Source organism: Perognathus longimembris, chromosome 7, assembly GCF_023159225.1.
Source record: "Perognathus longimembris pacificus isolate PPM17 chromosome 7, ASM2315922v1, whole genome shotgun sequence".
NCBI lineage: Eukaryota > Metazoa > Chordata > Mammalia > Rodentia > Heteromyidae > Perognathus > Perognathus longimembris.
In genome coordinates, this window is record NC_063167.1 from 22,452,216 (window position 1) to 22,479,283 (window position 27,068).

Below are 27,068 nucleotides of genomic sequence, written 5' to 3' on the forward strand. Positions count from 1 at the left end.
TGTTACCAGTGGTGACTCTTAGACACTGATAATCTGATTTGCTCACTACTACAGCCAGGGCCAGGCCTTCACAGAGGCCCTCCAGCCCCTACTTGCTACAGCAGGTTCACAAACCCAGATGATGTGGCCAGGCCCGTGGGAGGTGCTCAGGGACAAATGAAGCAGTGTCCCCTCCCTCCTCAGCAGGTTATTGCCAAGAGTCACTGTCAGAGCCTCCAATTTTTAGAAATCTTAGCAGGGCACCAGTGGTTCATACCTGTTATCCTAGCTATTCCGGAGGCTGAGATCTGAGGATTGCAGTCTGAAGCCAGCCAAAGCAGAAAAGTTAATGAGACTCATCTCCAACTAACCACCAAAGAATTAGCTCAAGTGATAGAGTGCCAGCCTTGAGTTGAAAAAAAAAACAATTAAAAAAAACAACTAAGGGACAATGCCCAGGCCTTGAGTTCAAGTCCCAGTACTGGCACCAAAAAATAAATCCTAATTGTTACATGAAGCCAATATTTGAATATGGATAATTTTGTTTTTCAACTTAAATACAAGTGTGACAATATGCAGACCAAATGTGGCTTTCATGCTACCAGCTATTAACCTGTGTTCAGCAGCAAACAAGCCACGCACTGCCTCATGAGGCCTGAGTCAAAGCTGTCAGGTTGGAGTTAGACCAGCACCAGGCCCACACCATCTTCAGGCTCCCCCACCTAAACCTTCAAAACTACCAGGATTTTCTGAGCTCATCCTGTTACCTACCTGTGGTTGGCTATGCATAACAAGAATTTCACTTACTTTATTGCATCGATTGAAAAGTCACTTTGGCATAGATTCCCTGGCAAATATAAAAAGATACACCCTTTACCCAAGCAGTGGAAGACAAAGCAACAGGAAGGTGTGAGTAGTGAGTTCTATGGTTGTCTGAACAAATGGAGCACAAAACTCCTTAGCCTCACTAAACAGGTCTAGGAAACCTCAAGGCAAGTATTTGCTCTGAGACAAGGATTAAGAGAGGTTTCCCAGGTAGGCAAATAAAGATCTGGTGGGCGTAAAAGCACAAACACCTTATTGTTGGCACCCTGAAGTGGTGGGAGATGAGGTTGGACCAGGTTGTACGAGTCTGAGTGTACAGTACTCAGAAGGTTTGAGGGATCATGCTGAGGGCCAAGAGCATGCAGATTTTTTATCAGATTAAAAAGAAATCAGCTTTACATTTCAGAAGATAATTGGTGCAAGAGGGACAGCTGTAGCCAGGACTGGTGAAGCATGCCCTTTCATCTCAGCCCTTGGACAGCTGAAATCAGGTGGATGGCAAGTTTGGGGCCATCTTAGGCTCTCCAAATCGGGAATCTATGAAAGAAATGAAGAAGATAGAGAAGGAAGGGAGAGCCAAGGAGGACTCCAAACTCATAATCAGCGCCACTGAGTGGAAATGGGACAATTCACTGTCCTAGAGACCAGTGGGAGAGAAACAGTTTTGTGGCAGGCGTAGGCTCAGTTTGGCAATAAGTTGGTGCTTCTGTGGAACATCCAAAGGGGTAGTTGATTTCTACAGTCTGGAGCTTCAGGAGAAGTCTGGGTGAGTGATAGATTTGGGAGCTGCCAGTAGTCCTTAGAGCCATGAGAGTGACAAAGATCCTGTGGAGAAATGGAAAGAGAAAGGAAGGCTCCAAAGCAAGGGACAACTGCTTATCATCCCTGATTTTCTGCATGCAGTGAGAGAGGCAACATTGTCGGGGGGGGGGGCGTGGGATGATAATTCAATCCAGACTGAATTCTGTGCTTTCATGAGGTATGGTCCAAGAGTTCTGGGCTGCAGAGGTGCTGGGGAGGTGGCTTGGCTTCGCTTGCTCCTGATGTTTCCACCAAGAGGGAAAGGGAGAAGCTCTGAGCTGCAGTTGTGAGCTCTAACCACAGGGTGGAGCCTCAGCATCTCTCCTAGTGCCAGATTTCCAGACAAGCCCAGCCAGGCTGGGAAGAGAGGATGGCTTGTGTCAACCATAATGGAAGCAGGCCTGAATTTTTCTTAATGTAAAGTAGAAATGCAAGCTCCCGTTTTGGAAAGAGAAAGAGAAAAGATGAACCTAGGAAAAAAGCAATGTGCCAAGTATGCCAAAGGGAGGAGACCGTGTATGTTTGAACATGCACATCCATGTGTTTCCATGAGCGCATGTGTCTCGGAGCATTGGTGTCCCTGTGCATGTCATGTCTCCTCATTTCCTACAGGTGTTGCTGTAAGTGTCCCTGTAATACCCTAAGTCTCCACACATGGGCATGTATGCCAGACAACTATAAATCCCCACCTACATGCCTCAGAGAGTGAGGAATCCCTTGTCCCTGGAACAAAAAGACCCCAAAGTCTGAACGAGACAATGTGGGAAAACCCAAAGCAACATCAAACCATCTCTCCCCAACAGACAAGACTATGCCTGAGAGCAATGTCTATCTTACCCAGGGTCATAATCACATACAGCCTTCCTAAAGAATCCCTTAATAGGATAAGGAATTCATGAAGTCATCCATTCATTCACTTAATCATTTATTTAGTAGTCATTCATTGACCACCTGCCATGCACCAAGCACAGTGCTAAACACATTTCTGTTTCTCTTTTCTTCAGGAATCCTTTGTGGTTCATGAAGTAGGAAAGGAATTCTAGCTACCCAGGAGGCCAGAAGGTTGTAATTCAAAGCCAGCTGGGGAAGTTTCAAGATTTCATTGCCAAGCTAATCAGCAAAAAAGCTAGCTGAAGGCATAGCTCAAGTTATAGGGCACCAGCCAAACAACTACAAGGCCCTGCCCTGAGTTCAAAGCCTGGGAGAGTGGGAGAGAGAGGACTGCAAATTTCAAACTTTCAAGGGTGATTATATCATTAATGGGGAGTATAGAACCAAAAGAAGAGAGTGAGGGTAGAAGAGACATTGAGTCCAGTTTTGACTTGGAACTTCAAATAGCTACAAGGCAATATCTGAAGGGACCACTTAGATGACAGTGTGTGTGTGTGTGTGTGTGTTTCTGGGTCTCAAGGAAGATTTACAGACTGAGGATGATATAGTTTGACTATAATAGGAAGAAAGACAGAAACTGCTTCTCTGAGAATGAATAACTTGCATTAGAATGGGATGGAAAGAAAGGAGACAGAGAGAGAGAGGGAGAGAGAGAGAGTATAGGAGGTGAATAAGACAAGGAGTGGGATCTGAAACTACAGAGAAGCAGAGTGAAGAAACCCAAAGAGGGGTTGGGAATGTGGCTTAGTGGTAGAGTGCTTGCCTTGCATGCATGAGGCCCTGGGTTCAATTCCTCAGCACCACATAAAGAGAAAAAAGCCAGAAGTGGCTCTGAGTCCATGCCCCAGGACTGGCAAAAAAAAAAAAAAAGAAAGAAAGAAAAGAAACCCAAGGAAACTACCATCTAGGCAGCCCATCCTGCTACTCTGGCTTCCCAAGCCTGTTGGAGAGAGTAAGGGATCCCCAGAGCTGAGATCTGATATTATCTCTCTCACTATTCCTGGACTTCTCCAAGGAGGCCTGCTAACTTGGATGCCATGCACTGCCATCTATCCTAGAGTTTGATTTCTTTCCTCTGTGTGTGTGTGTGTGTGTGTGTGTGTGTGTGTGTGTGTGTGCACTTGTACATACCAATATTGGCTTAAACTCAGGGCCCTCATGCTCTCACTCAACTTTTTGCTCAGGTTTGTCCTCTATCATTTAAACCATATCACCAGTTCTGTCTTTTTGATGGTTAATTGGAAATAAGAGTCTCAGATTTGTCTGCCAAGGCTAGCTTCATACCTTGATCCTCAGATCCTGAGAGCAAGGATTATAAATGTGAGGCAAGCACCTCTCATTGGAAGCTTGATTTCTGGTATTCGGTGCTTCAAGTTGAGAGTAAGAGGAAGTGGTCTGTTATCACAGACTCACACACCCATCTGTTTAAGCTCTCCTCTCCTCTCTCTCTCTCTCTCTCTCTCTCTCTCTCTCTCCTCTCTCTTCCTCTCTCTCTCTCTCTCTCTCTCTCTCTCCTTTCTCTAGACCTCAAATCTGTCCTGAATAGGAAAAGTGCAAAGGAATCCGATTCTGCTTTATCCACCACCCTGGCTGGTAGTCCCAGCCTTGGAAAGTTCTTGGTGATGAATCACTGGCTGCTGGCCTTCCTTCTTTCCAGGCCTCAGTTCCACATCTGGAATATTCACCTGAACCATATATTCCATGGGTATGGCCATCACCATATCCCCTTTTCTTCTAGTCTATCTCAATATTGTTACCTTTATCTCCTCATTTACTATACCCCTAAAATAATATATATATGAAAACAACTAGGCCACCCCCAAACTCTCCTTCTTTGGTGCTAAGGTTGTTAAAACCAAGATCAGAGAGGAAAAGGGTCTCACTCAGAATCATATCATCTTGTAGAGACAGGAATAAATTGTAGTCCCAAGTCCAAGGCACTACAACATAATGATCCTAAGAAGAGATTGGAACTGGACACAGACTAACCCAGCTGCTTGATGTCAGGCAGATTATTTCAACTCTCTGTGCCTGGTTCCTTACTTGAAAATGGGTATCTAGTCAGGCACCATTGGTTCATGCCTGTAGTCCTAGCTATTCGGGAAGCTGAGATATAAGGATCTTGGTTCAAAGCCAGCCTGGCAGGAAAGTCTGTGAGATTCTTATCTCCATTTAACCACCAGAAAACTAGAAGTGATGCTGTGGCTTAAAGTGGTAGAGTGCTAGCCTTAAGTGAAAAGGTTCAGGGACAGAGTCCAGGCTCTGAGTTCAAGCCCCAAAACTGACAAGAAAAAAAAAGGGTATCTATCTCAAAACTCAGATAACTCAATATTCATAGCACAGAGGCTAACATTCTATAATAAATGTTTGATGTGTTTATTACCACTAGGCCCTGTTCTGTGTGTCTTTTCCCCCCAATATCTTCCTTCTGCTTTTGTGTGTGTGTGTGTGTGTGTGTGTGTGTGGTGTGTGTGTGTGTATGTGTTCTGTCCTTTTGCTTTTCACTCAGAGTCTCGTGGACTTTCTGCTTGAGCTGGCTTTGGATTGTGATCCTCAGATCTCAGCCTCCTGAGTAGCTAGAATTACAGGCTACCATCAGCCAGACACAGATGCCCAACTCCTTCTGCTTTCTTAATTCCCTTTCTCCTTAGCAGTCCTCTTATTAGTCTTCCTTTACTCCCCATCTCTGCTTCTCAGGAGAGGAGGGATGAGTTGGGGGAGAAAAGAAGGGTTGATGATAGAGATTGGGACATGCTTGACAGAGGCCAGTGCCTGCTATAACACAGAAACACACAGCACGTGCACGGCGAGTATAACCATCACACCCCATCCATGTGAGTCACTTTACACACAGATTCATCCAACAGCTTCTGAGGGTCACAGGCTCATACTCAAATCAGCCCAGATTCCCCTGTGGCTTCAGAAATGCCTTGTCCTTTTTTCAGGCAGAGGTCATTATGCAAACCCCATCCCAGGCAATTTTCTGGCCAATTTATGCCACCAACTTCCTCAGACTCTAGCTTGTCATTGGGTAAAGTTAGCAGGATCCTTCAGAGGGCTTTTTTGTTTTAGTTTGATTTTTGGTTTTGTTCCAGTACTGGGGCCTAACACTCTACCACTTGAACCACAGTTCTCTTTCGGGCTCTCTTTGGTGGTTAATTGTGAGATAGGAGTCTCACAGACTTTCCTGCCCGGGCTGGCTCTGAGCTACCATTTTCAGAGTATTTTAAACAAGCAAACAAACAAAAACAACCCAAAACCGTTTAGGAGATTGTAAACGCACAGTGACAGACACAAGCGTGCTCACGAACTGATGATAGCTTTGAGTTTGCAGCTCAAAAACGCCTTCCACATTTCATGCTTGGCCACCTCATCCGAGCGGGGTGGGGTGGTTAGAGAAACGGTTCCTATCCATTTTGCAGACGAAGAAGCTGATGCCAAAGAAGAGTACTTTGCTCAAAAGACAAGGATACGACGAAGTCCAGGGAACATGAACCCCACCCCCACCCCCCGCATCCCAGCCCCGAGTCCGACCCACTCTGTTCCGCCCCAGCTGCAGCAAGCTTCCAGCCCGCCGTCTGGCTCCGGCTCCGATCAGCCGGGGCCTAATTCTCGCCCCTCTACTCATCCCACCCGGCCCAGCCGGAGCCACGCCTCCCTTTGGGCGGCCCTCTGGGGGGAAGCCGGAGAAAGGCCACCGCTTGTCTCTTTAATGCGCGCCCCCGGAGGCCCGGCGCGCCCTCGCCACTATAACTGGAGTGCATGGAGCGGGCTGCGCTCACAGGGAGGAGGGCGGGCGCTGGGCACCCGCTGCCCGACTTTTCCAAGTGCCCATCCGCGCCCGTCCGTGCCGCTTCCATGGACCCGCCCAGGGGACGCCCGTCGCTGAGACCCTCACGTCCACGGGGGCTCCGGGCTGGGAACCCCCGACCCCCGCGGGCTTTGCGGGCTCCCCGCGCTCTTTCCGCAGCGCTTGCCGTCGAGCGAGGGCTCAGCCGCCGCCACGCCTCGCGCCCCGCACTTCCCGCCCCATGCTGGTGCACACTTACTCCGCCATGGTGAGTGGTCTCCGATCCCGCGGCTCCAGGACGCCCTTGGCGGGGGAGACTGGGGGGGGGGGGCGGAACCTCCTGCCCCAGTGGGCGCCAACGAGATCTCCTCCGACGGAGGGAGGGCGCCGCGGGGGGGACCCTGCCCGCCGAACCGCAGCCCGAGGCTCCTCAGCCCCCGGGCCATTCAGTCATAGCGGGGCTCTCCAAGGCGAGATTGATGGACGGCAGCTTGACCCCGCGAGTTCGGGCGGAGCCTTTGGGGCTGGGGTCCTTGGAGCCGCGGGCGTTTCGTCTAACGCGCCCCCTTCCCCTTCCTCCAGGAGCGCCCCGACGGGCTGGGCGCAGCGGCCGGCGGGGCCCGCTTGTCGTCTCTGCCCCAGGCGGCCTACGGGCCGGCGCCGCCGCTGTGCCACACGCCGGCCGCCGCGGACTTCAGCCGCCCTACTTCCCGCCGCCCTACCCGCAGCCGCCGCTGTCCTACGGCCAGGCCCCCGACGCCGCCTCCGCCTTCCCCACCTGGCCGGGGGACCCCTACGGCGGCCTGGCGCCCCTGGCGCAGCCGCAGCCTCCGCAGGCCGCCTGGGCCGCGCCCCGCGCCGCCGCCCGCGCCCACGACGAGCCGCCGGGGTTGCTGGCGCCGCCCGCCCGCGCTCTGGGCCTCGATCCGCGCCGCGACTACGCCGCCGCTGTGCCTCGGCTCCTGCACAGCCTGGCCGACGGCGCGCACGGCCTGGCCGATGCGCCCCTCGGCCTTCCCGGGCTGGCAGCGCCACCGGGCCTGGAGGACCTGCAGGTGAGATCCAAGGGGTCCAAGATGGGTCTTAGCTGGAGGCAAGGAAAAAAAAAAAAGACTAGCGCAAACCGGGTGCAGGTGGCTCACATCTGTAATCCAAGCTATTACGAGGCTGAGACCCGAGGATCACGGTTCGAAGGCAGCCTGAGCAGAACATTTCATGAGACTCTCATATCCGATTAAAACGCCACGAGACTCATGTCCAATTAAAACTAGAGCTGTGGCTCAGAGGACAGCACCCAGGCCTTGAGTTCAAGCCCCCAACACCCGCATACAAAAAAAAAATCAAGTGACAAGTGCACTTTTTCTCCGCCTGTCACTTCCCTTTCCATGACCATGACTCGAAGCATGCGCCTCAAGCCCAGGGTTAGACACCGCCAGGCCAATAAAGCCACCCGGCACTGAATCCGTGCCGGGAGCCTGGGTGGCAGCAACCTTCCGCATACACTAATGGCTTCTCTCCCTCCCGGCTTGTGCAGTCGAGTCACGTTGGGCCTCCGTGCCCCGTCCCAGTCTGCTGGGGCGGCCTGCGCCCGGAGCGAAGGGAGGCGCGCTGGAAGCCTGTCTAACGCATGGTGAAGATCCAGGTTTCCAGCTTGGCCACAGATGGTGCAGAGCCAAGATGATTCCTGGTCCCGCCCGTCGCCGCCCCAGGCAGCGGTGCTGCGCGCATAGGGCGGAGCAGACAGGAACCTAGGGTAGCAGGGGCTTGGGACACGCCAGACAACTAGGTGACCACGCCACCTCACCGCCGCCCTCTCCTATTTGCAGGCGATGGAGGAGCCGGGAATGAGCCTCTTAGACCAGTCCGTGATCAAGAAAGGTAAGGAGCAGGGTGCCACTGCCTGGGCAGAGCCAGGCGAGACAGTGCAGGCCCAAGGCTCCTGGCCCCATTTTCTTCATTCACCTCTCCTGTGCGTCACAGCCTCGGCGGCCCCAGAACACACTTTTTGAGTCTCCAAGCCTGACCTGATGTTGGGGTGGCACGAGCTAGGTGACTGCCGCCTGCTGTGGGCAGGAGCTGGTCTGCACTTCCTCAGCTACCAGCGGAGTGGCCTGGGGAGAGATGGATCTGGAGTTAATTAGCAGAACAAGTTAAACCACTGTCCTGTTTTCCTAAGAAGTAGGATGGGAATGCTGTTCCCACAGGTTTTGCTGAATGACTCCCACTTTACCCAACTTTAGCATTTAGGACCCTGGCTAAGAGCTTTCTGCCTGCCTGTTTTCCTTCCTTCCTTCCTTCCTTCCTTCCTTCCTTCCTTCCTTCCTTCCTTCCTCCCTCCCTCCCTCCCTCCCTCCCTCCCTCCCTCCCTCCCTCCCTCCCTCCCTCCCTTCTTCCTTCCTTCCTAGCAAAGCTTTGGGGGCTTGTACTCTTCTAAGAGAATTTTCTTTCTAGCCAGAGCCTCCTGTGGCATTTAGGATTAGAGGAGCTGATGTGTGAATATTGTATATTAGTCTGTGTGCATCCCATATCTCTGATTTTAGGGTCCTGTACCGGTCTGTGTGTTCCCTTCCTAGGTGTCAATATTTCTTGGTGTGTGTCTTTGTTGCTGTGGTTGTATTTATGATTTGCAACTGTGTATGTTGGGACACATTGTGTGTGTGTGGGGGGGGGGAATGTCTCTGTGTGCCTGATAGGGTCTCTATTGTATTTTAGAATTTGTTCTTTGGTCTGAGGAGTTCCAAGTGTGTGGGGATCACTTCCTGTGTATTTTCAGGGGCACTTGTAGGTTTTTGTTTGCTTGTTTTTGTTTATTAGTAAAAGTGAAGAGTATGAGACTCATCTCTTTCGAGGACCGAGTTCTGCTCATGGCAGGGAAATGTGAGAGGAACAAAGATTGAGAAGCCTTGGGCAAGCTCCTTAGATTTGAAGTGGCTGCCTCCAACAATCTGGAGCCACACCGGAGTGTGCGGTGCCCCAGGATTTGACTAGAGTTGTTTTTCAACAAGTAAATTCAAGCCCAGGCTCTGTTTGCCATCTTAGGTTCTCAGGGGATTTTTGTGGTGGCAGAAGGGATGGTGCACATGGCAAGACTTCCAGGAATCAGGATACCTGGAGCTGAGGGTTGGCCTGATGACCTAGGGTGTTGGGGAGTTGGGCAGTGTGAGAGGACAAGCCTCTCAGAATTTCCTGGAAGGGTGCTTCCAGGAATTGGGGGCTGGGTCACCAGAAGCCCGGGAGAGGAGGGGAGGGTGCTGGCAGTCATGCTGTGCTCTGAATGCAGATCTTTACCGCATAGCTTTTCGGGTTTTGTGAGCAGTGCCTGGCTCCACCCAGAGGGAAGGGAGAGCGGGTCTGCCAGCTGCTAGGGTTAGCCACTGCCTACTGTAGAATGGATGGTCCTTACCAGCCTCCATCCAGTTCCTGACTCCTGCTGGGCTTAAGGGCTGAGGGGTTCACTGACTTCCTAGGAGGCCACAGCACTGTGTTTTGGGAAGGGCTTGTGGAGGAGGCTCTGCCCTGGAGAAAGGTAGATGGATCGGACCCAAACCCAAGCCTCCCAGGAGAGACTGGAAACCACACAGACTTGGTTGCTTTCAAAGGTCCTCCGCTTCCCAACCTCCGACACGTTAGATGTGTCCCAGGAAACAGTGAATTTGGGCTGGCCGCCTGTGCCTTGCGAGGGAGGGTAGAAAGGCAGGGATGTGGCTGGTGTGGAGCAGATGGAGCAACGGCCGCCTGAGCAAGCCCAGTGACCGAGCAAGTCACGACTCCAGGCGCCTCAGCAACCCAGGAAGCAAAAACGATCAGAGCGGGGAGGTGAGGGGACTCCCAGCGGAAAGAAGCTCCGGTTCCTGCTCGGCCTTTGAGAAGGGAGGGAGTCTGGGCCAGCGCTTGCGGGCTTCGCAATCACCCGGTACAGCCGGCCCTGGCGATGCCCACCTGGAGAGGCTGGCGGCCGTCTGGGATGAGCGCGGCTCCCCTCAGGCGGTGTGGGTTGGCACCTGACACCTTCTTCGACCTCAGGCCCTTCCGATGACGCGTGGGGAGCCTGGGTTACAGAAAGGCTCTCTAAAGCGTCCCGTTCTAGAAGCAACTCCAGGCCTTAGCGGAGGGATCGGGGTCCTGAGGACCAAACCTCCCTCCGCGCCCCAGCCGCTCGCAGAGGCAGCCTTCCTTCCTGCCCGGGGGGTTGGGGTGGCCTGGGGTCTCCATCTCAGGCTGTGCCACCCACAGGAGCGGAGCCTGGAACCCCCCAGTCCAGGCCCACATCTGGGCTGCACTCCGCGCCGCCACACGCGTCCAGGTCACCCCCACCACTGTCTGCCACTGGCAAAGCTAAGGCCCACAGGACGGGAAGGGACGGGGAGGGACGTGGGGAGCCCTCCACTTTCCTTGCGCGTTTGCCTCCTCCGTTTTGGTAACTTGCCCTCGGAGAGGCAGAAAAGCAGGGCCAGGGCGGAGAGGGAGCTGCACCCCGAAGGAAGGGCGGGAGTCTGGGGGTGCCCGTGCTGGACACGGAGGGTGCTCACCGCCCAGCCCCGCGGAGCGGTGAGCGCCCGAGGGCGCGAGGGCCCCCGGAGAGGACGCCTCTTACCACAAGGCTCGAGCTCGGCGGGGTGCTGAAGTCGTCGAAGAACTTGGGTGAGAGGGTGGAAAGGACTGGGTACTTTTCACCAGAGCTGAGCACAGTATGTGCACATGCCTTCCCTGTGGAAAACCCAGATCGGAGAAAAAGAGTGAACGTCTGTTACACAGTCACAGCTGAGGGAGTGGCCCAGGGGAGAGACTGAAGGCGCGGGCCTCCCTCCTCCTCTCCAGGGGACCCTGGGTATCTACCTGGGGCAGGGAAATCCCTCTGGGCAGGCCCAGGGTCGTCCGATCTCAGCGGGTCTCCTGGACTGTGACAGCTACAAACACTCTCTTCCGCCCCCCCCCCTCCAAAAAAAAAGGTTCAGAAGGGAAGTGGGAGGGGGGGGGATCTGGCAGGCCTGAGCCTCCAAATGTATCTAGCAGTTCAGGCCTTGGGGGAAAGGTGGGGGTGTCCGTGAGGTCCTGGAGGCAAAATTCAAGAGGGTGCAAAAAAAAAAAAGATAATTTTTTTTTGTATGTGTACCTGTCCTAGGACTTGAACTCAGGGCCTGGGCACTGTCCTTGAACTTCTATGCTCGTGGTCCACGACTTTGAGCCACAGCTCCACTTCCAGTTATCTGATGGTTAATTGAGATAAGCGACTCATAGACTTTCCAGGCTGGGGGGTGGCTTTGAACAGGATTACAGGTCTGAGCCACCGCAGCCTGGCTAGGATCAATATCTACTGTGAGGGTGGTGTGTGTGTGTGTGTGTGTGTGTGTGTGTGTGTGTGTGTGTGGTGTGAGTGTCCTAGAGCATAAACTCAGGGGCCGGACTTTTCTGTCCAGACTGGTTTCCAACTTCAATCCTCACATCTCAGCCTCCTGAATATAGGATTACAGTCATGAGCCACCAAGCCACCGGGCCAGCCTCTTAATGTGTTATTTTAAAACTAGATAATGCCCTAATCCCCCCATCCCCCCCCCATCCATAAGGAACCATCCGAATTTTACATCAAGGCAGTATCTGACCCTGCACTTTCACAGTCCTTCCTTCCTTGTCTGCCCAGGCACTGCCAGAACAGCGCCCTGCAGAGTTGGAGATTTACCTGCAGACAGCGGGAGCCACAGGAGAGCATGGAGCAGGGGAGGGAAAGGAGCAGAGTTAAAAGCAGGAACGGGAGTGTCTTTAAAAGAACCTTCTGGCAGTAGATAAGAAAGCAACTTAAGCCGCAGGTCCCAAGGGGAGAAATGAGACTCCTGGGCTGGGGAGGGAGGCGGCCTCTCCTACCCACCTTCCTCCTTCTGCTCCTACCCCCTCCATCTTTGGCCTTTGGGACCCTAGATTGTGGTCCAAGAAGCACAAGCGCTTCGGATTCTCTTGATAGTTCTGAGGAAAATGCACCTTCCCTTCCCCAGCACCTCCCTGCTTCCGCTGAATAAAACCCTGAAAGTACAAATGGCCCTGGAGTTCACAGTTTATCTTTGCTTTTGTTTTATGGGTTTGTTGTTGTGGTCTTTTGTTGTTGTTTTTAGTTTCTTATTGTTATTATAAGGTGATGTACAGAGGGGTTACAGTTATATAAATCAGGTAATGTATGCATTTTTGGAACAATGTCACCCCTTTCCCTGGTTCTCTCCCAGTTTTTTCCTCCTGCCCGCCCCCCCCCACCCAAGTTGTAGAGTCATTTTGAACATAGTATCTAGTGAGTACCGCTGCTGCATTGGTTCACCCTTTTTGTGTTCTTTTGTTTTGTGACAAGATGTCATGACACAGCCTAGACTCCTGTCCTGCATCTTGAGTGCTGGGATTACAGGCATGTACTGCCAGTGACTGCTGGGATGCCTGCATATATCGATCAAATTTACATACCTACAAGTCCATTCACAGGAAGAACATAGTTATGATTTCTTTTGTAGCAAGTGTATGTGGTTTATAGCCACAACCACAAACTATTAGAGACATTTCTGTCACCCCTCAACATTTCCTCCTCCCCATCTGTACTCCTTCTCATTCTCACCCAAGCCTGAGGCAACTCTGATCTGCTTTCTGTCTATAAATTTGCATATTTTGGAATGCAGTTTAAATAGATTAAATATGCAGACTTTTGCATCTCACTTCTTTTACTTAGCAAATTGTTGGTTTTATTTGTTTGTTTTTTGTTTTTTGTGTGTAGGTACTAGGTTTGAACTCAGGGCCTAGGCATTCTCTTGAGTTTGTTGCTGTTGTTCAAGGCTAGTGCTCTACCAGTTGAGCCACTTCTGACTCTTTGGTGGTTAATTGGAAATAAGAGTCTCATGGTCTTTCCTACCTGGGCTGGCTTCAAAACCTCCTAAGTATCTAGGATTACAAATGTGAGCCATGAGTGTCAATATGTGTGTGTGTGTGTGTGCACGTATGTATGCTTTATTCCTATTGTAACATGTCTCAGTAATTTTTTTCCTTTTTATTACTGAGTGGTATACCTCTGCATCGATGTAATGCACATTTTATCATTTGGTCAGTTGGTGTGTGCTTGAGTTGTTCCCAATTTTCAGCTCTTATGGCTGTTGTGATCTTGGGCAAATTCCTAGGAGTGGAATTGTGGTATTGAGTGGTAAATTTAAGCTTAATTTGCAAAACTTTTAATCAATGGTGTCCATTCTTTAAAAAGAAATTGCCCAGGGCTGGGGATATAGCCTAGTGGCAAGAGTGCCTGCCTCGGATACACGAGGCCCTAGGTTCGATTCCCCAGCACCACATATACAGAAAACGGCCAGAAGCGGCGCTGTGGCTCAAGTGGCAGAGTGCTAGCCTTGAGCGGGAAGAAGCCAGGGACAGTGCTCAGGCCCTGAGTCCAAGGCCCAGGACTGGCCAAAAAAAAAAAAAAAAAAAAAAAAGAAATTGCCCAATGGTTTTCTAAAGCAGCAGCATATTCCTACCAGCATTGTGTGTGCCAGTTTCTCTACACTCTCATCTGCACTCAATATTGTCTGTTTGTTATAAACACTAGTGACATCTCAGTATTGTCTTAATTTACATTTCCCTCATGACTAATGGTATTGAGCACTTTTTCATGTATTTTTTAGCAGTTAAAAAATATTTATCCCAGTTCTGGGGCTTGAACTCAGGCCAGGGTGCTGTCCCTGAGCTTTTTTGCTCAAGGCTAGAGCTCTGCCAGTTGGGCCACAGCTCCACTTCTAGCTTCTTTGGTATTGAATTGGAGATAAGAGTATCAGAGACTTTCCTTTCAGGATCCTCAGATATCAGCTTCCTAAATAGCTAGGATGGCAGGTATAAGCCACTGGTGGCTGGATGTATCTTATTTTTAGTGAAGGATCTTCATGTGCTTCTACTATTACTTAATAATTATCATACATTATCTTATTAATGAGTTCTTATTATCATCTTTTTTGTAAAGGTAATATACAGAGCGTTTGCAGTTATATATCAGGCAACAAATACATTTCTTTTTGGACAGTGTCATCCCCTCCCTCATTTTCTCCTAGTTTTTTTTTCTTCTATTATTATCTTCTTTATTTTCATTTTTTGATAAGTGTTCTTTGTATATTCTGGATACATATCCTTTATCCTTCCCTTTCTCTTTCTCTCTCCTTGCCTCCCTCCCTTCTTTCCTAGCAAGCATTCTACCATTAAGCTACATCGCAGTCTTTGATTTGGGAGAAAATATTTTTTTTTCAAATTTTTATTATCAAACTGATGTACAGAGAGGTTACAGTTTCATATGTTAGGCATTGGATACATTTCTTGTACTGTTTGTTACCTTGTCCCTCATACCCCCCTCCCTCCTCCCCCCTTTCCCTTTCCCTCCCTGAGGTGTTCAGTTCACTTACACCAAACAGTTTTGCAAGTATTGCTTTTGTAGTTGTTTGTCTTTTTTTACCCTGTGTCTCTCAATTTTGGTATTCCCTTTCAATTTGCTACTTCTAATACCAGTATACACAGTTTCCAATATACTCAGATAAGATTTGGGAGAAAATATTTTGCTGTGTAGCTCAGACTGGCTTCAAACTCACCATCTTTCTGCCTCTGCTTTCCAAATTCTGGGGTTATAAGCATATACAACCATACCTAGCACTTGTTGTTAAGACAGACTCTTGCTATCAAGGTTGGCCTACAACTCTCAATCCTTTTGCCTCATCCTTCTTGAATGCTGAGATACAGGCATGTAACACCATGCTCAGCCATCTTCTAATTTTCTTATTTTGAGGTTCAAAAGTTTTGAATTTTGAGGAAGTCTAACATCCTTTTCTTTTATGGGTTGTATTGTTGATGTTGTAACCCTGCCCAATCCAAGATCCTGAAGGATTTTTCTATTTTCTCTTTTTTGTGCTGGTCCTGGGGCTTGAGCTCAGGGCCTGGACACTGTCTTTGCACTAGCACTCTACCACTTGGGCCACAGCTTTACTTTGGCTTTTTCCTGGTTAACTGGAGATAAGAGTCTCACAGGACTTTCCTGCCAACACTGGCTTTGAACTGCTATCCTCTGCTCTCAGCTTCCTGAGTCACTAGGATTACAGGCTTGAGACTCTGGCACCCGTTGGGAATTATAATTCTAACATTTTCTGGAAGAATCTGTTGCACCCTCAGATTTAGTAGCCTGATGGTACCTAATACCTGTGGCTATAGATTTAGGACTGGGGGTCTCGTCTGACTAGCCAGCAGTTCTTGTGTCTGTGTCTAGTCAGGATGTGAGTGGGTTCTGCATGTGTCACCAGGGAAGACATGATGTATGGACCACTTCTGCTAGGGTTCATTATGACAAAGGCGATGAGCGTGGGCATGTGGGGACAAATGGCAGTGGTTTTGCATTGCAGTCTGTGTTAGTTGAATCTTCACCTTTCTGGCACCCCCTTCCTCGCCTACCCCCATACTGCCCTAACCTTGCTTTCCATTCTTCTTTTGAGGGGGGAAAGGGACAGGTGGAGAAGCCTCAAGGTCTAGTATTCATAGACACAAACACATGTCCCTGTGGCATATCATGCTCTTACACTTGGCTGTACTTTATAGAAATCTGACATCAACAGGAGAAAGTGCTTTGTACATGTCCTTGTGCGCGGGGCCACATTCCTAGTCACTTCAGGGCAGAGACTGTATCTGTGCATGGGGCTGTGGCTGAGGGAGTTGTTCAATGAGTACTGTACGTGTGCTGAATCTATGATAAGAACTTATCATTTTTGTGTTCAGTCAATGTCGTGACACATGCTCATGTTTGCAGAAACACAAACAGCCTCACATGCCGCTTTGGTCTTTCTCCTTCTCAAGAGGCTATGCCTCAGGAGACCCCTGGAATAGAAATGGGATGAAGTTAAGAATGTCCTGTTCCTCTTATCCCCTCCTCTGGCTAGGCATGATGGGAGAGGAGAGTCACTTTGTCCTTCTTACAGATAATTTTTCTTCTTCTTCTTTTTTTTTTTAGGTCTGACACTGGGACTCAACTTGGTATCTGTCATGTTCAATCATTGGCTAGCATGCTACCAACTGAGCCATGCCTCCAACTCCTGTAATATATCTTTTGAACCAAGCTTGAGGTATAAAATATATACAGTACAGCTGGGTGTCAGACCAAAAAGCTAGAAGTGGAGTTATGGCTCAGTGGTAGATTATATAGAGCACTACTAGCTTTGAGCAAAAGGAACTCAGGGACAGCACCCAAGCCCTGAGTTCAAGCCCCAGTACCAGCACAAAAATGGGAGATTTGGCTCAAGACCTTGAGTTCAAACTCCAGTACCAACAAATATATATTATATTCTATCTTTTCAGGTGTCTGTTTTGATGAATTTGACAAATATATGCATATAGTCATGGAACCACTAAAACAATCCAAGTATCTATCACCTCAAGTCTTGCTAAGATCAAGGGGCTCAGATGAATAGAGAGTAGGGAATGGTGCTCCCCAAACATACATGCACAGGTCTGGGAGGCATGATTGGGATGAGGTGAGAGAGGATTGGAGGGCTTCTACTGCTGATAAATTTGATGTGTGTGTGTGTGTGTGTGTGTGTGTGTGTGTGTGTGTGTGTGTCTGTCTGTCTGTCTGTCTATCCTGGGGGCTTGAGCTCAGGGCCTAGCTACTGCTCTGAGCTGCGTTTGCTCTAGTTTAGTGCTCTTTAACCATAGCTACACTGCTGGGTTTATTTTTATTTTTATTTATTTATTTATTTTTGGCCAGTCCTGGGCCTTGGACTCAGGACCTGAGCACTGTCCCTCGCTTCTTTTTGCTCAAGGCTAGAACTCTTCCACTTGAGCCACAGCGCCACTTCTGGCTGTTTTCTATAAATACGGTGCTGGGGAATCGAACCCAGGGCTTCATGTTTATGAGGCAAGCACTCTTGCCACTAGGCCATATTCCCAGCCCTTATTTTTATTTTTTTGGTAGTTTAGTGGAGATAAGAGTCCCATAGACTTTCCTGCCTAGGTTGGCTTTGAATCGCAGTCTTCAGATCTCAGTCTCCTGAATAACTAGGATTTCAAGCATGAGCTACCAAGGCCCAGCAGCCTTTTTATTATTTTTTATTTTTATTTTTTGGCCAGTCCTGGGGCTTAGACTCAGGGCCTGAGCACTGTCCCTGGCTTCTTTTTTGCTCAAGGCTAGTTCTCTGCCACTTGAGCCACAGCGCCACTTCTGGCCATTTTCTGCATATGTGGTGCTGGGGAATTGAACCCAGGGCCTCATGTATACGAGACAAGCACTCTTGCCACTAGGCCATATCCCCAGCCCAGCCCTTTTTATTTTTTTATTTTTTATTTTTGGCCAGTCCTGGGTCTTGGACTCAGGGCCTGAGCACTGTCCCTGGCTTCTTCCCGCTCAAGGCTAGCACTCTGCCACTTGAGCCACAGCGCCGCTTCTGGCCGTTTTCTGTGTATGTGGTGCTGGGGAATTCGAACCTAGGGCCTCGTGTATCCGAGGCAGGCACTCTTGCCACTAGGCTATATCCCCAGCCCCAGCCTTTTTATTTTTAACAAAAGAAACATGTAGCCAGGAGCCAGTAGAGCACGAGCCTTGATCAAAAAAATCTCAGGGGGAGGCTGGGAATGTGGCTTAGTGGTAGAGTGTTTGCCTAGCATGCATGAAGCCCTGGGTTCCATTCCTTAGTACTACGTAAACAGAAAAAGACAGAAGTGGCACTGTGGCTCAAGTGGTAGAGTGCTAGCCTTGAGCAAGAAGAAGCTCAGGGGGCTGGGGATATGGCCTAGTGGCAAGGGTGCTTGCCTCATATACATGAAGCCTGGGTTTAATTCCCCAGCACCACATATACAGAAATGGCCAGAAGTGGTGCTGTGGCTCAAGTGGTAGAGTGCTAGCCTTGAGCAAAAAGAAGCCAGGGACAGTGCTCAGGCCCTGAGTCCAAGGCCCAGGACTTGCCAAAAAAAAAAAAAAAAGAAGCTCAGGGACAGTGTCCAGGCCCTGAGTTCAAGCCACAGGACTGACCAAAAAAGAAAAAAATCTCAGGGACAATGCTCCATCTCTAACTACTGGCCCCAATACTGGCATGAAAATATATAAATAGGTTATTAGGAAGTTTATGAATATGACTCATATTGTTTCTTATGGTTAGAACCTACATAACAGATGGAGGCTAGGCAAGAGCAGTAGGGAGGAGCCAGAATAGCAAGGAGAACAAAGGCGTCTGTTACACATAATGGTTAGGGATGTGACCTTGAGAGTCAGGGGCCAGAGTTCAAGACCCACTTCTGCTCCTTACTTGCTGCTCCTTACTAGGTTCTTTGAGCTTTCAGCTTCCTCACTGGGACATGGAGATATGGATAGCAGCAGGGGGAATGTGGCTGGCACTCACTGACAGGTGGCATTTTGCCACCCAACTGATGATTCGCAGGGAACTGACTAGGCACTAAGGGGGTTTTAACCTGCTGAATGAAGCATGGCTGCCTCCTCCTCCTCCTCCTCCTCCTCCTCCTCCTCCTCCTCCTCCTCCTCCTCCTCTTCCTCCTCTTCCTCCTCCTCCTCCTCCTCCTTCTCTCCTCCCCCTCCTCCTCCTCCTCCCCTCCCCCTCCCTCTCCTCCTCCTCCTCCCTCCCCCTCCTCCTCCCCCTCTCCCTCCTCCTCCTCCTCTTCCCTCCCCCTCCTCCTCCCTCTCCTCCTCCTCCTTCTCCCTTTCCTCCTCCCTCCTTGAGCCACAGATCTACTTCCAGGACTGACAAAAGAAAGAGAGAGGAGAGGTGGGGAGGGAAGGTGGGAGGGAGGGAAAGAATGAATGGACATTCCCTGGGCTGGCTTTGAGCTTCCATCCTCAGATCTCAGCCTTCTGAGTAGCTAGGGTTACAGACATGAGTTATCAGTGCCCTGCTTTGCTTTTTATTTTATTTTTGAGACAGAGTCATGCTACTACCTTTTCTTGGCTGTCTTCAAACTCAAAATGCTTCAGCCTCCCAAGCATCTGAGATTACAAACACGTGCCATCATTACTTCTTTTTTGTTTTGTTTTGTTTTTGGCCAGTCCTGAGGCTTGAACTCGAGGCCTGAGCACTGTTCCTGGCTTCTATTTTGCTCAAGGCTAGTACTCTACCACTTGAGCCACAGAACCACTTCTGGCTTTTTCTATATATGTGGTGCTGAGGAATCGAACCCAGAGTTTCGTGTATACGAGAGGAGTACTTTACCACTAGGTCACATTCCCAGCACCCCCCCTCTTTTTTTTGTTTTTTTTTTTTTCCAGTCCTGGGGCTTGGACTCAGGGCCTGAGCACTGTCCCTGGCTTCTTTTTGCTCAAGGCTAGCACTCTGCCACTTGAGTCACAGCACCACTTCTGGCCGTTTTCTGTATATGTAGTGCTGGGGAATTGAACCCAGGGCTTCATGTATATGAGGCAAGCACCCTTGCCACTAGGCCATATCCCCTCCCCTACCCCCCCTCCCTTTCTTTTTTTTAATGTCTATGTTTGGTCTGATACCAGAACTCAAACTCAGCACTGCCTGATGCTTTTACTCATTAGCTAGTGCTCTACCAACAGAGCCAAGATCTTTCTTTTAGAGTCAAGAGTTTAGGAAATTAACTTCTCTGACTCTCTTCTCTGGCCTTTTTAGATAATGAGGAGGGTACGGTAGGGTCTGTCTTTTTATTCCCTGTCTCCTGGAGCCTCCCAGAGTAGCCAGCAGGAATGAGCACAGAGCTGGAGGCCTAACACAGAATGTGGAAGTCCAAAGCCCCAGGGATCCTATGGAGAGTGGGGGTCATGGGAGGAAGAGGGGGTTGGGGGACTCTCTCTGACTGCCCAGACTTGCTAGAGCCTACTGCAGGGACCCAGAAATCCCTTTCCAGACTCCATTCATTCTTTCTCTCCCTCCCTCCCAGAGCCTGGGCTCTGTCTCTGAGCTTTTTCATTCAAGGCTAGTGCTCTACCACTTTGAGCCACAGTAGCACTTCAGGCTTTTTCTAAGCAGTTTGTTGGAGAGAAGAGTCTCTCGGACTTTCCTGCCCAGGCTGGCTTTGAACCATGATCCTCAGATCTCAGCCTCCTGTGTAGCTAGGAGTACAGTTGTGAGCCACTGGCACAGGCTCAGACTCCATTTCATTTCCCTCCCTCCTCCCTCCCTCCCTCCCTCCCTCCCTCCCTCCCTCCCTCCCTCCCTCCCTCCCTCCCTCCCTCCCTCCCTCCCTCCCTCCCTCCCTCCCTTCCTTCCTTTCTTGCCAGTCCTGGGGCTTGAACTCAGGGCCTGAAAACTGTCCCTGGCTTCTTTTTGCTCAAGGCTAGCACTGTACCACTTGAGTCACAGCGAAGACTCAATTTCTTCATGCCCAACTCCCTCTCTGATGGCCCTGTTAGAATGCCAACCCTCTGCTGCAGATGAGTTTTCAGATGGAATCAGGAGCCTAGTCTGGTGGGATACACCTGTAGTCACAGCACTTAGGAAGCAGGAGGATCACAAGTTTGAGGCTAGTATTGGTTCCATAGTGAGACCCTGTCTTTAAAAACCAACCAATTAAACAAAGAAAGACACAAAAAGTGTGAATCAACCTGTCTCTGGGAGGGAACATGAAGTCCAGAGCCAGTCAGCAAGGGCTGGGGGATAGCCCAGTGGCAAAGCACTTGCCTAGCAAGTGCAATGTCTTGGGTTTGATCCCCAGTGCCAAAAAAGAAGAAGAAAAAGAAAAACCAACAAAGCCAGTCAGCTGGGGCTGGGAATATGGCCTAGTAACAAGAGTGCTTGACTCATATACATGAAGCCGTGGGTTCAATTCCCCAACACCACATATATAGAAAACGACCAGAAGTGGCACTGTGGCGCAAGTGGCAGAGTGCTAGCCTTGAGCAAAAAGAAGCCAGGGACAGTGCTCAGGCCCTGAGTCCAAGCCCCAGGACTGGCAAAAACAAAAACAAAACCCTCAAAGCCGGTCAGCTGTGAATTCAGGGTCCATGACCATCAGTTGAGTGGACGTGGGCGTGTCACTTTCATCTCAGCATGCCTTAGGTTCTCCCTTTTTAAAGCAGGGATGAAGGGACCTCCCTCAGAAGGTGTAGAACTCTTTCAACATGCACAGTGGGTTTTATCATCAGCATGTCTGCTCTGCAGCTGGTGAGTTGCTGGCTCAGTATCTTCATCTCTCTCCTCCCTTGCTTCTGCTCCACAGTCCCCATGCCCTCCAAAGCCAGCAGCCTCTCAGCCCTCTCACTGGCCAAAGACAGCCTGGTTGGCGGCATTACCAACCCCAGTGAGGTCTTCTGCTCCGTGCCTGGCCGGCTCTCCTTGCTCAGCTCCACATCTAAGTACAAGGTGACCGTGGGGGAGGTACAGCGGCGACTCTCACCTCCCGAGTGCCTCAACGCCTCCCTCCTGGGGGGTGTCCTCCGCAGGTAGGAAGGCTAGCCCACAACCCCTTTACAGCACCCCAGCCAAAGTCTCTGGTCTCTTCATGCCTCAGGCAGCAAAGAAGGGACCAGCCTCCTCCCAGGCTCTAGCGTTATCTCTCCTCAGTCTCCTTGTTAGACAAGAGCCTAGCCACGCCCAGGTTCCCAGCAACTCCCACAGGTCTTTGGAACTTAGGGATGGGGAAAATGACCGAGAAAGAAAGCTGGGCACAGAGAAGGGCTGGAGGACTCATAGTAAGCAGGATCGGGGTACGGATGGCTCTGGGAAGTGCCATCTTCTCCCTTCCTGCACTCCTTGTGTTGGGGTGGAGAACATGATTTGTCTTGGTTTGTCTTTTTGTAGTTGTGTGTATTTCTCTCTTTGCATGTCCTTATGTTGGGGAAGGGTATTTCTGCTTTAGGAGATAGCCACGTTAACTGTAGGAATGAGTGTCCCACTGTGTGTGTGTGTGTGTGTGTGTGTGTGTGTGTGTATGTGTGTGTATAGATGCATCTGCAGCTAGTATAAGTATATGCCTATTCCTTTGTGGGGCTGTCTCTGTGTGATTGTGCTATCTCCTCATTCCTGGTCTCTTCTAGCATCCTGGAGGGATCTGTGTGAGTCCCTGAGTGCCTCTACTGCAAGGAGTTGGTTATTATTTATTTAGTCTGAGTCCAGGACTCAGCTCCTTGGCTGGCGCTTTACCACCTGAACCATGTCTCTAACCCTCCTGAGTGTCTGTAGGTGTCTCTGGTATCCTGACTTGGTGTGAATATGTCTGTGTCCATGGATGTCTTAGTTGCATATCTCTGCATGTGTGTCTCCGCTGATGTGTTTGTCTCTATAATGTTGGTCCTCAGTGTGTGTTCCTCTGTTGTATCTGTGTGTAAGTAGCTGGTATACCTGGGTCTTTCTGTCTCTTTGAAGTCAGTATACAAGTCTGTGTAGCCCCAATAAATGTGTTCAGGTAGGGAAGGAGCCTAAAATGCTGTTTTGTTCTGCCCTACCCTGTTAAGAAGCCTGGGGAGGAATGAGAGATTCTTGGAGCTGGGTGGAGACGACTGAAAAACCAGAGTGAGGTTAGAGAAATGTTGAGATAGTGCTGAAAGAGACCCCAGAGAATCTCCAAGGACAGATGCAAGCCTCAGTAGGGGTTGGTAAGGTCAACAAGGCCGTGTGGGGTTACTTAGCCCGTAGGCTTCTTTGTTGTCTTCATAGTTGTATGTGTCTCTCTCTGGGCATGTCAAGGGCCAAGTCCAAGAATGGTGGCCGGTGTCTGCGGGAACGGCTGGAAAAGATTGGGCTGAACCTGCCAGCTGGCCGTCGGAAGGCTGCTAATGTGACCCTGCTGACTTCGCTGGTGGAGGGTGAGTGAGGCTTGGATCTTGGGGGACAGTGGTAGTTCATGTGTGTGTCCATGCAGTAGAGAGTTAGTTGTGGGGTTTGGGGTGTGTGTGTGTGTGTGTGTGTGTGTGTGTGTGTGTGTGTGTGTGTGTGTGTGTAGGGGACTGGCTAGATGTGGTAAATAGATCAGAGGGGATGACTGCCTCCTTCCATGGAGGTTGGTGACTAGGAGCTTTGGTTCTTGGATACATGATGGGCCCAGCTCCCATCTTTGAGCTCAGAGCCCTAGGGTGTCAACAGAGGGCAATGAATGGATTTAAGGCTGGAGCTTTTCTGGGGAGGGGATAGGATGGCCCACTGGCTAAGGGATCAGAGGTTCATAACTGGGCTCCAGGCTTAGTGGACGAATACCCTGCGTAGGCTAGTGACATCTCTCCTTCTCCCAGGAGAGGCTATGCACCTGGCCCGAGACTTCGGCTATGTCTGCGAGACCGAGTTCCCAGCAAAGGCAGCTGCTGAGTACCTGTGCCGCCAGCATGCTGACCCTGGGGAACTGCACAGCCGCAAGAGCATGCTGCTGGCTGCCAAGTGAGTGAGGAACCATGGCGGCAGGGCACAGACAGACACCAGCCCTGGGCATCATGAACACCACTCAGGAGCACACATGGATGTGTGGAGCTTCCTGCTTAGATTCACATGGCCACCATGTTCATCCCACTCAGACCTCCATGAGCATGCCACATGTCAACATATCTGGGTTCTATGTATCAGAATAAATGGTGTCATGGGGCTGGGAATATGGCCTAGTGGCAAGAGCACTTGCCTCGTATACATGAAGCCCTGGGTTCAATTCCCCAGCACCACATATGTAGAAAATGGCCAGAAGTGGCGCTGTGGCTCAAGTGGCAGAGTGCTAGCCTTGAGCAAAAAGAAGCCAGGGACAGTGCTCAGGCCCTGAGTCCAAGCCTCAGGACTGGCAAAAAAAAAAAAAAAAAAAAAAAAAAAAAGAATAAATGGTGTCATAGGCCCACAGCCCCCACTATACTCACCCAGGGTAGCCCATGGCTTGGGCAGCCCAGTTCCCATCATGGGCCTGGGGCTCCTCTTGCTGAGCCTTGTCCATTAACCCCTGCTCAGTGACTGTCTTTGGGCCCCCGGTCACACCCAACCCCTCCTCAGGTCCATTGGTGCCTCCCTCACCACCATTCACATGCTGCCACTTCAACTCAGGTCTCTGCATCCCATCCTGGACCTCCATTCAGACCCCCTCTCTGTCTGCTCAGCCACCCTGCTCAGGGTCCCCAAAATCTTAGATGGCTCACATTGTCATTGCATTGATTTTCAACCTAGCTCTAGTGGGAATGCCTAGGGAAGGTTCAACCAATGAATATTCCGCTAAGATGTGCTTTGTAAAGAGAGTCCCTCTCTTAGTCCATTTGAACAGCTACAAGATTCCATAAACTGAGTTCTGGAGACTGATAACCCCACTGCCTGGCAAGGGCCCACTTTCTTGAACATGGACCACACTTTGTTGCTCTGTCCTTCCATGGTAGAGGAACAAGGAGTTTCTCTGGCCTTTTTCATCAGGGAGCTAATCCCACTCATACCTGCCCTGCCCCGATGATGAAATCATCTTCCAAAGTCTTCATCTTCATCTCCTCAGGGAGGATTTTAACACATGCATTTTGGAGGAACACAAACTTTTATTCATGCCATAGTAGTTCTTAATGAAGGGGAAGAACAGAGAGAGAGAGAGAGAGAGAGAGAGAGAGAGAGAGAGAGAGAGAGAGAGAGAGAGAGAGAACAGGAGAGAGGCAAAACTGAGAACCACTCTAGGCTAAATGCAAACTTTTTAGGGCCATAGTCAGGCCCGCATAAATTCCATCCAGTCCAGCTGACTGGAATTGATGTCCTTCTCCAGCTTATAAACCCGTCCAGTCCCCTAGCCTGAGGTAGATCTTCCATGTACAATCTCACTCTTCCTCTTCTTTGAGGCTTTCTTCCATTCCCCAAGGCTGAAGAGGACCCAGACTCATGGGACTACCAAATGGAGAGACCTGGGAGGCTGGTTGCTCACGCTATGGCTGGAGAAGCCTAATGGGGTGGAGCCTGCCTTATTCATGAATCAGCTCTCACACTGAGCATTGCCCGGTCCCAGTCATATCTACATACGATGCTGGCTGGGTACCAGGGTGACACTAAGATGAATGACGACTGATCCTTTTGCCTGTGCTACATACAGGATACATAAGGGAATAGGTAATGGCCACAGAGAGGTGCTGAATTCAAACCTTAGCTCAATCACTTTGGCAGGTCACCTCACCTCATCTAAAACCAGTTTCCTTATCCACATGATGGGTTTATACTCAGGAGAGATTTTTAAGGAGGACTAACTGAGATGATGCACAGTGTATTTGGTACAGCAACTAGACCTCAGTTAATATTCGCTGCTAGCTATTATTTCAATAATGCAAGGCAGATTCTTGGTTGTTCCTAATAATGTCAGACAAGGTTCTATGAAGCACTGGGTAGTTGAGGGTGGAAAAAGGGATCAAAGAAAGTTTCTGTGATAAGTTAGCAAATGATTGAGCTTCACTTTGTTTGTGGGCATGACATCCAAAGGAAAAGAAGCCATAGTGGGAGACCATAGTAAAATTATGAAAATAAATTTACTAGTAATTGGTTGTATGATATTGAAGATTCAGTTAACTTCTCTGAACCTTAGTTGCCTTTCCTGTAAAATGGGTACAATCACTAGTTGTACTGTTGGGAGGGCTAATAGTATAATGTACACACACACAGACACACAGACACACTGTGGATCTGTCTCTGGTCTCAGAGCCTTATCCTTTAACCTCTGATCCTCCTTCCCCACCACCAGGCAGATCTGCAAGGAGTTTTCCGACTTGATGGCTCAGGACCGCTCCCCACTGGGCAACAGCCGTCCAGCACTCATCCTGGAGCCTGGGGTGCAGAGTTGCCTGACACACTTTAGCCTCATCACACATGGCTTCGGTGGGCCCGCCATCTGTGCTGCCCTCACTGCCTTCCAGAACTATCTGTTGGAGTCACTCAAGGGGCTGGACAAGATGTTTCTAAGCAGTGCAGGCAGTGGACACAGTGAAACCAAGGCTTCAGAGAAAGATGCCAAGCATCGGAAATAAACCTCTCACCTCGTCATTAAGGGACTCCCAAGGATTCTTTTAGTTCCTGGGGGTGGGGTGGGATGTGGCCCTGAAAGGACCAAAAGGTGGGATTCCAGTCAGGTCAGAATGAGAACATTCATCTAGAAACCTCAGAATTGAGGGTCTGGGTTGGAGTCAGGGAGGGTGGCTTTTCTGTGGAGATTTGCTGGTAAGTTAAGGGTCCAGGTATCTGTTGCACGTGTGCCATTTTCTGACCTTTGCTAAGAGGGGCTTGGACAGAACAATGGTGTGGAAAAATGGGGCTCAGAGGGCACAGCTCTCCCCTTCATGGTGCCAGAGCAGCAGTGGGTGTTCCAGGGGCCAAGTCTTCATTCCCTACTTACAGCAAGAGAGCCCACTGTGAACACATCAGAGGTGCTACTGGAGTTGATAATGATCATCCCAGTGGGCTCTTTAGACCCTTCCCACTCTTGGAGAAAAGTGGGCAAGAGGGGCCCTTGAGGAACAAAGAAGAGAAGCACAAATTGCAGAACTGAATCCAGGCTGTCTGTCACAGTGCTGTTGCTGTCTGTCCTATTTATGTATGTTGTAATTAAACTTGAAAGTTAAAAATGACCAGTTCAACTTATTTATCCTAATAATTTGAGGATTCACTTTTTTCTGCTTATATACTAAGATGTCTCCTTGGGCCAGAATGGAGAGGGTGTTTTTGCAAAGGGTTATGGGTAGGCTGAGGAGGAAAGGTGTATGGGGACTCCCAGGGTCATCACCACTTTCTATTTGCTGTTTCTGTTCATCTTGCAGTTGATGTGCCTCCCCTCCCCTGCCCCATCTCAGGTTGCTTTCTCATCCTTTTAATAAAACCTTTTTTTTCTTTGCCAGTCCTGGGGCTTGAACTCAGGCATGGGCACTGTC

General features: G+C 49.9%; 1 protein-coding gene across 1 annotated transcript; it reads left to right on the top strand.

Moving 5' to 3' along the window:
* The first annotated feature begins 6,527 nt into the window (after positions 1-6,527).
* On the top strand, positions 6,528-26,996 carry Tfap2e (transcription factor AP-2 epsilon). Its single transcript, XM_048350868.1, is given in 8 exon segments — positions 6,528-6,554; positions 6,869-6,980; positions 6,983-7,341; positions 8,113-8,164; positions 21,446-21,668; positions 22,912-23,030; positions 23,454-23,595; positions 25,889-26,996. Coding segments are annotated over 8 exon segments (1,317 nt in total). The 3' UTR covers positions 26,172-26,996.
* The last annotated feature ends 72 nt before the right edge of the window (positions 26,997-27,068 follow it).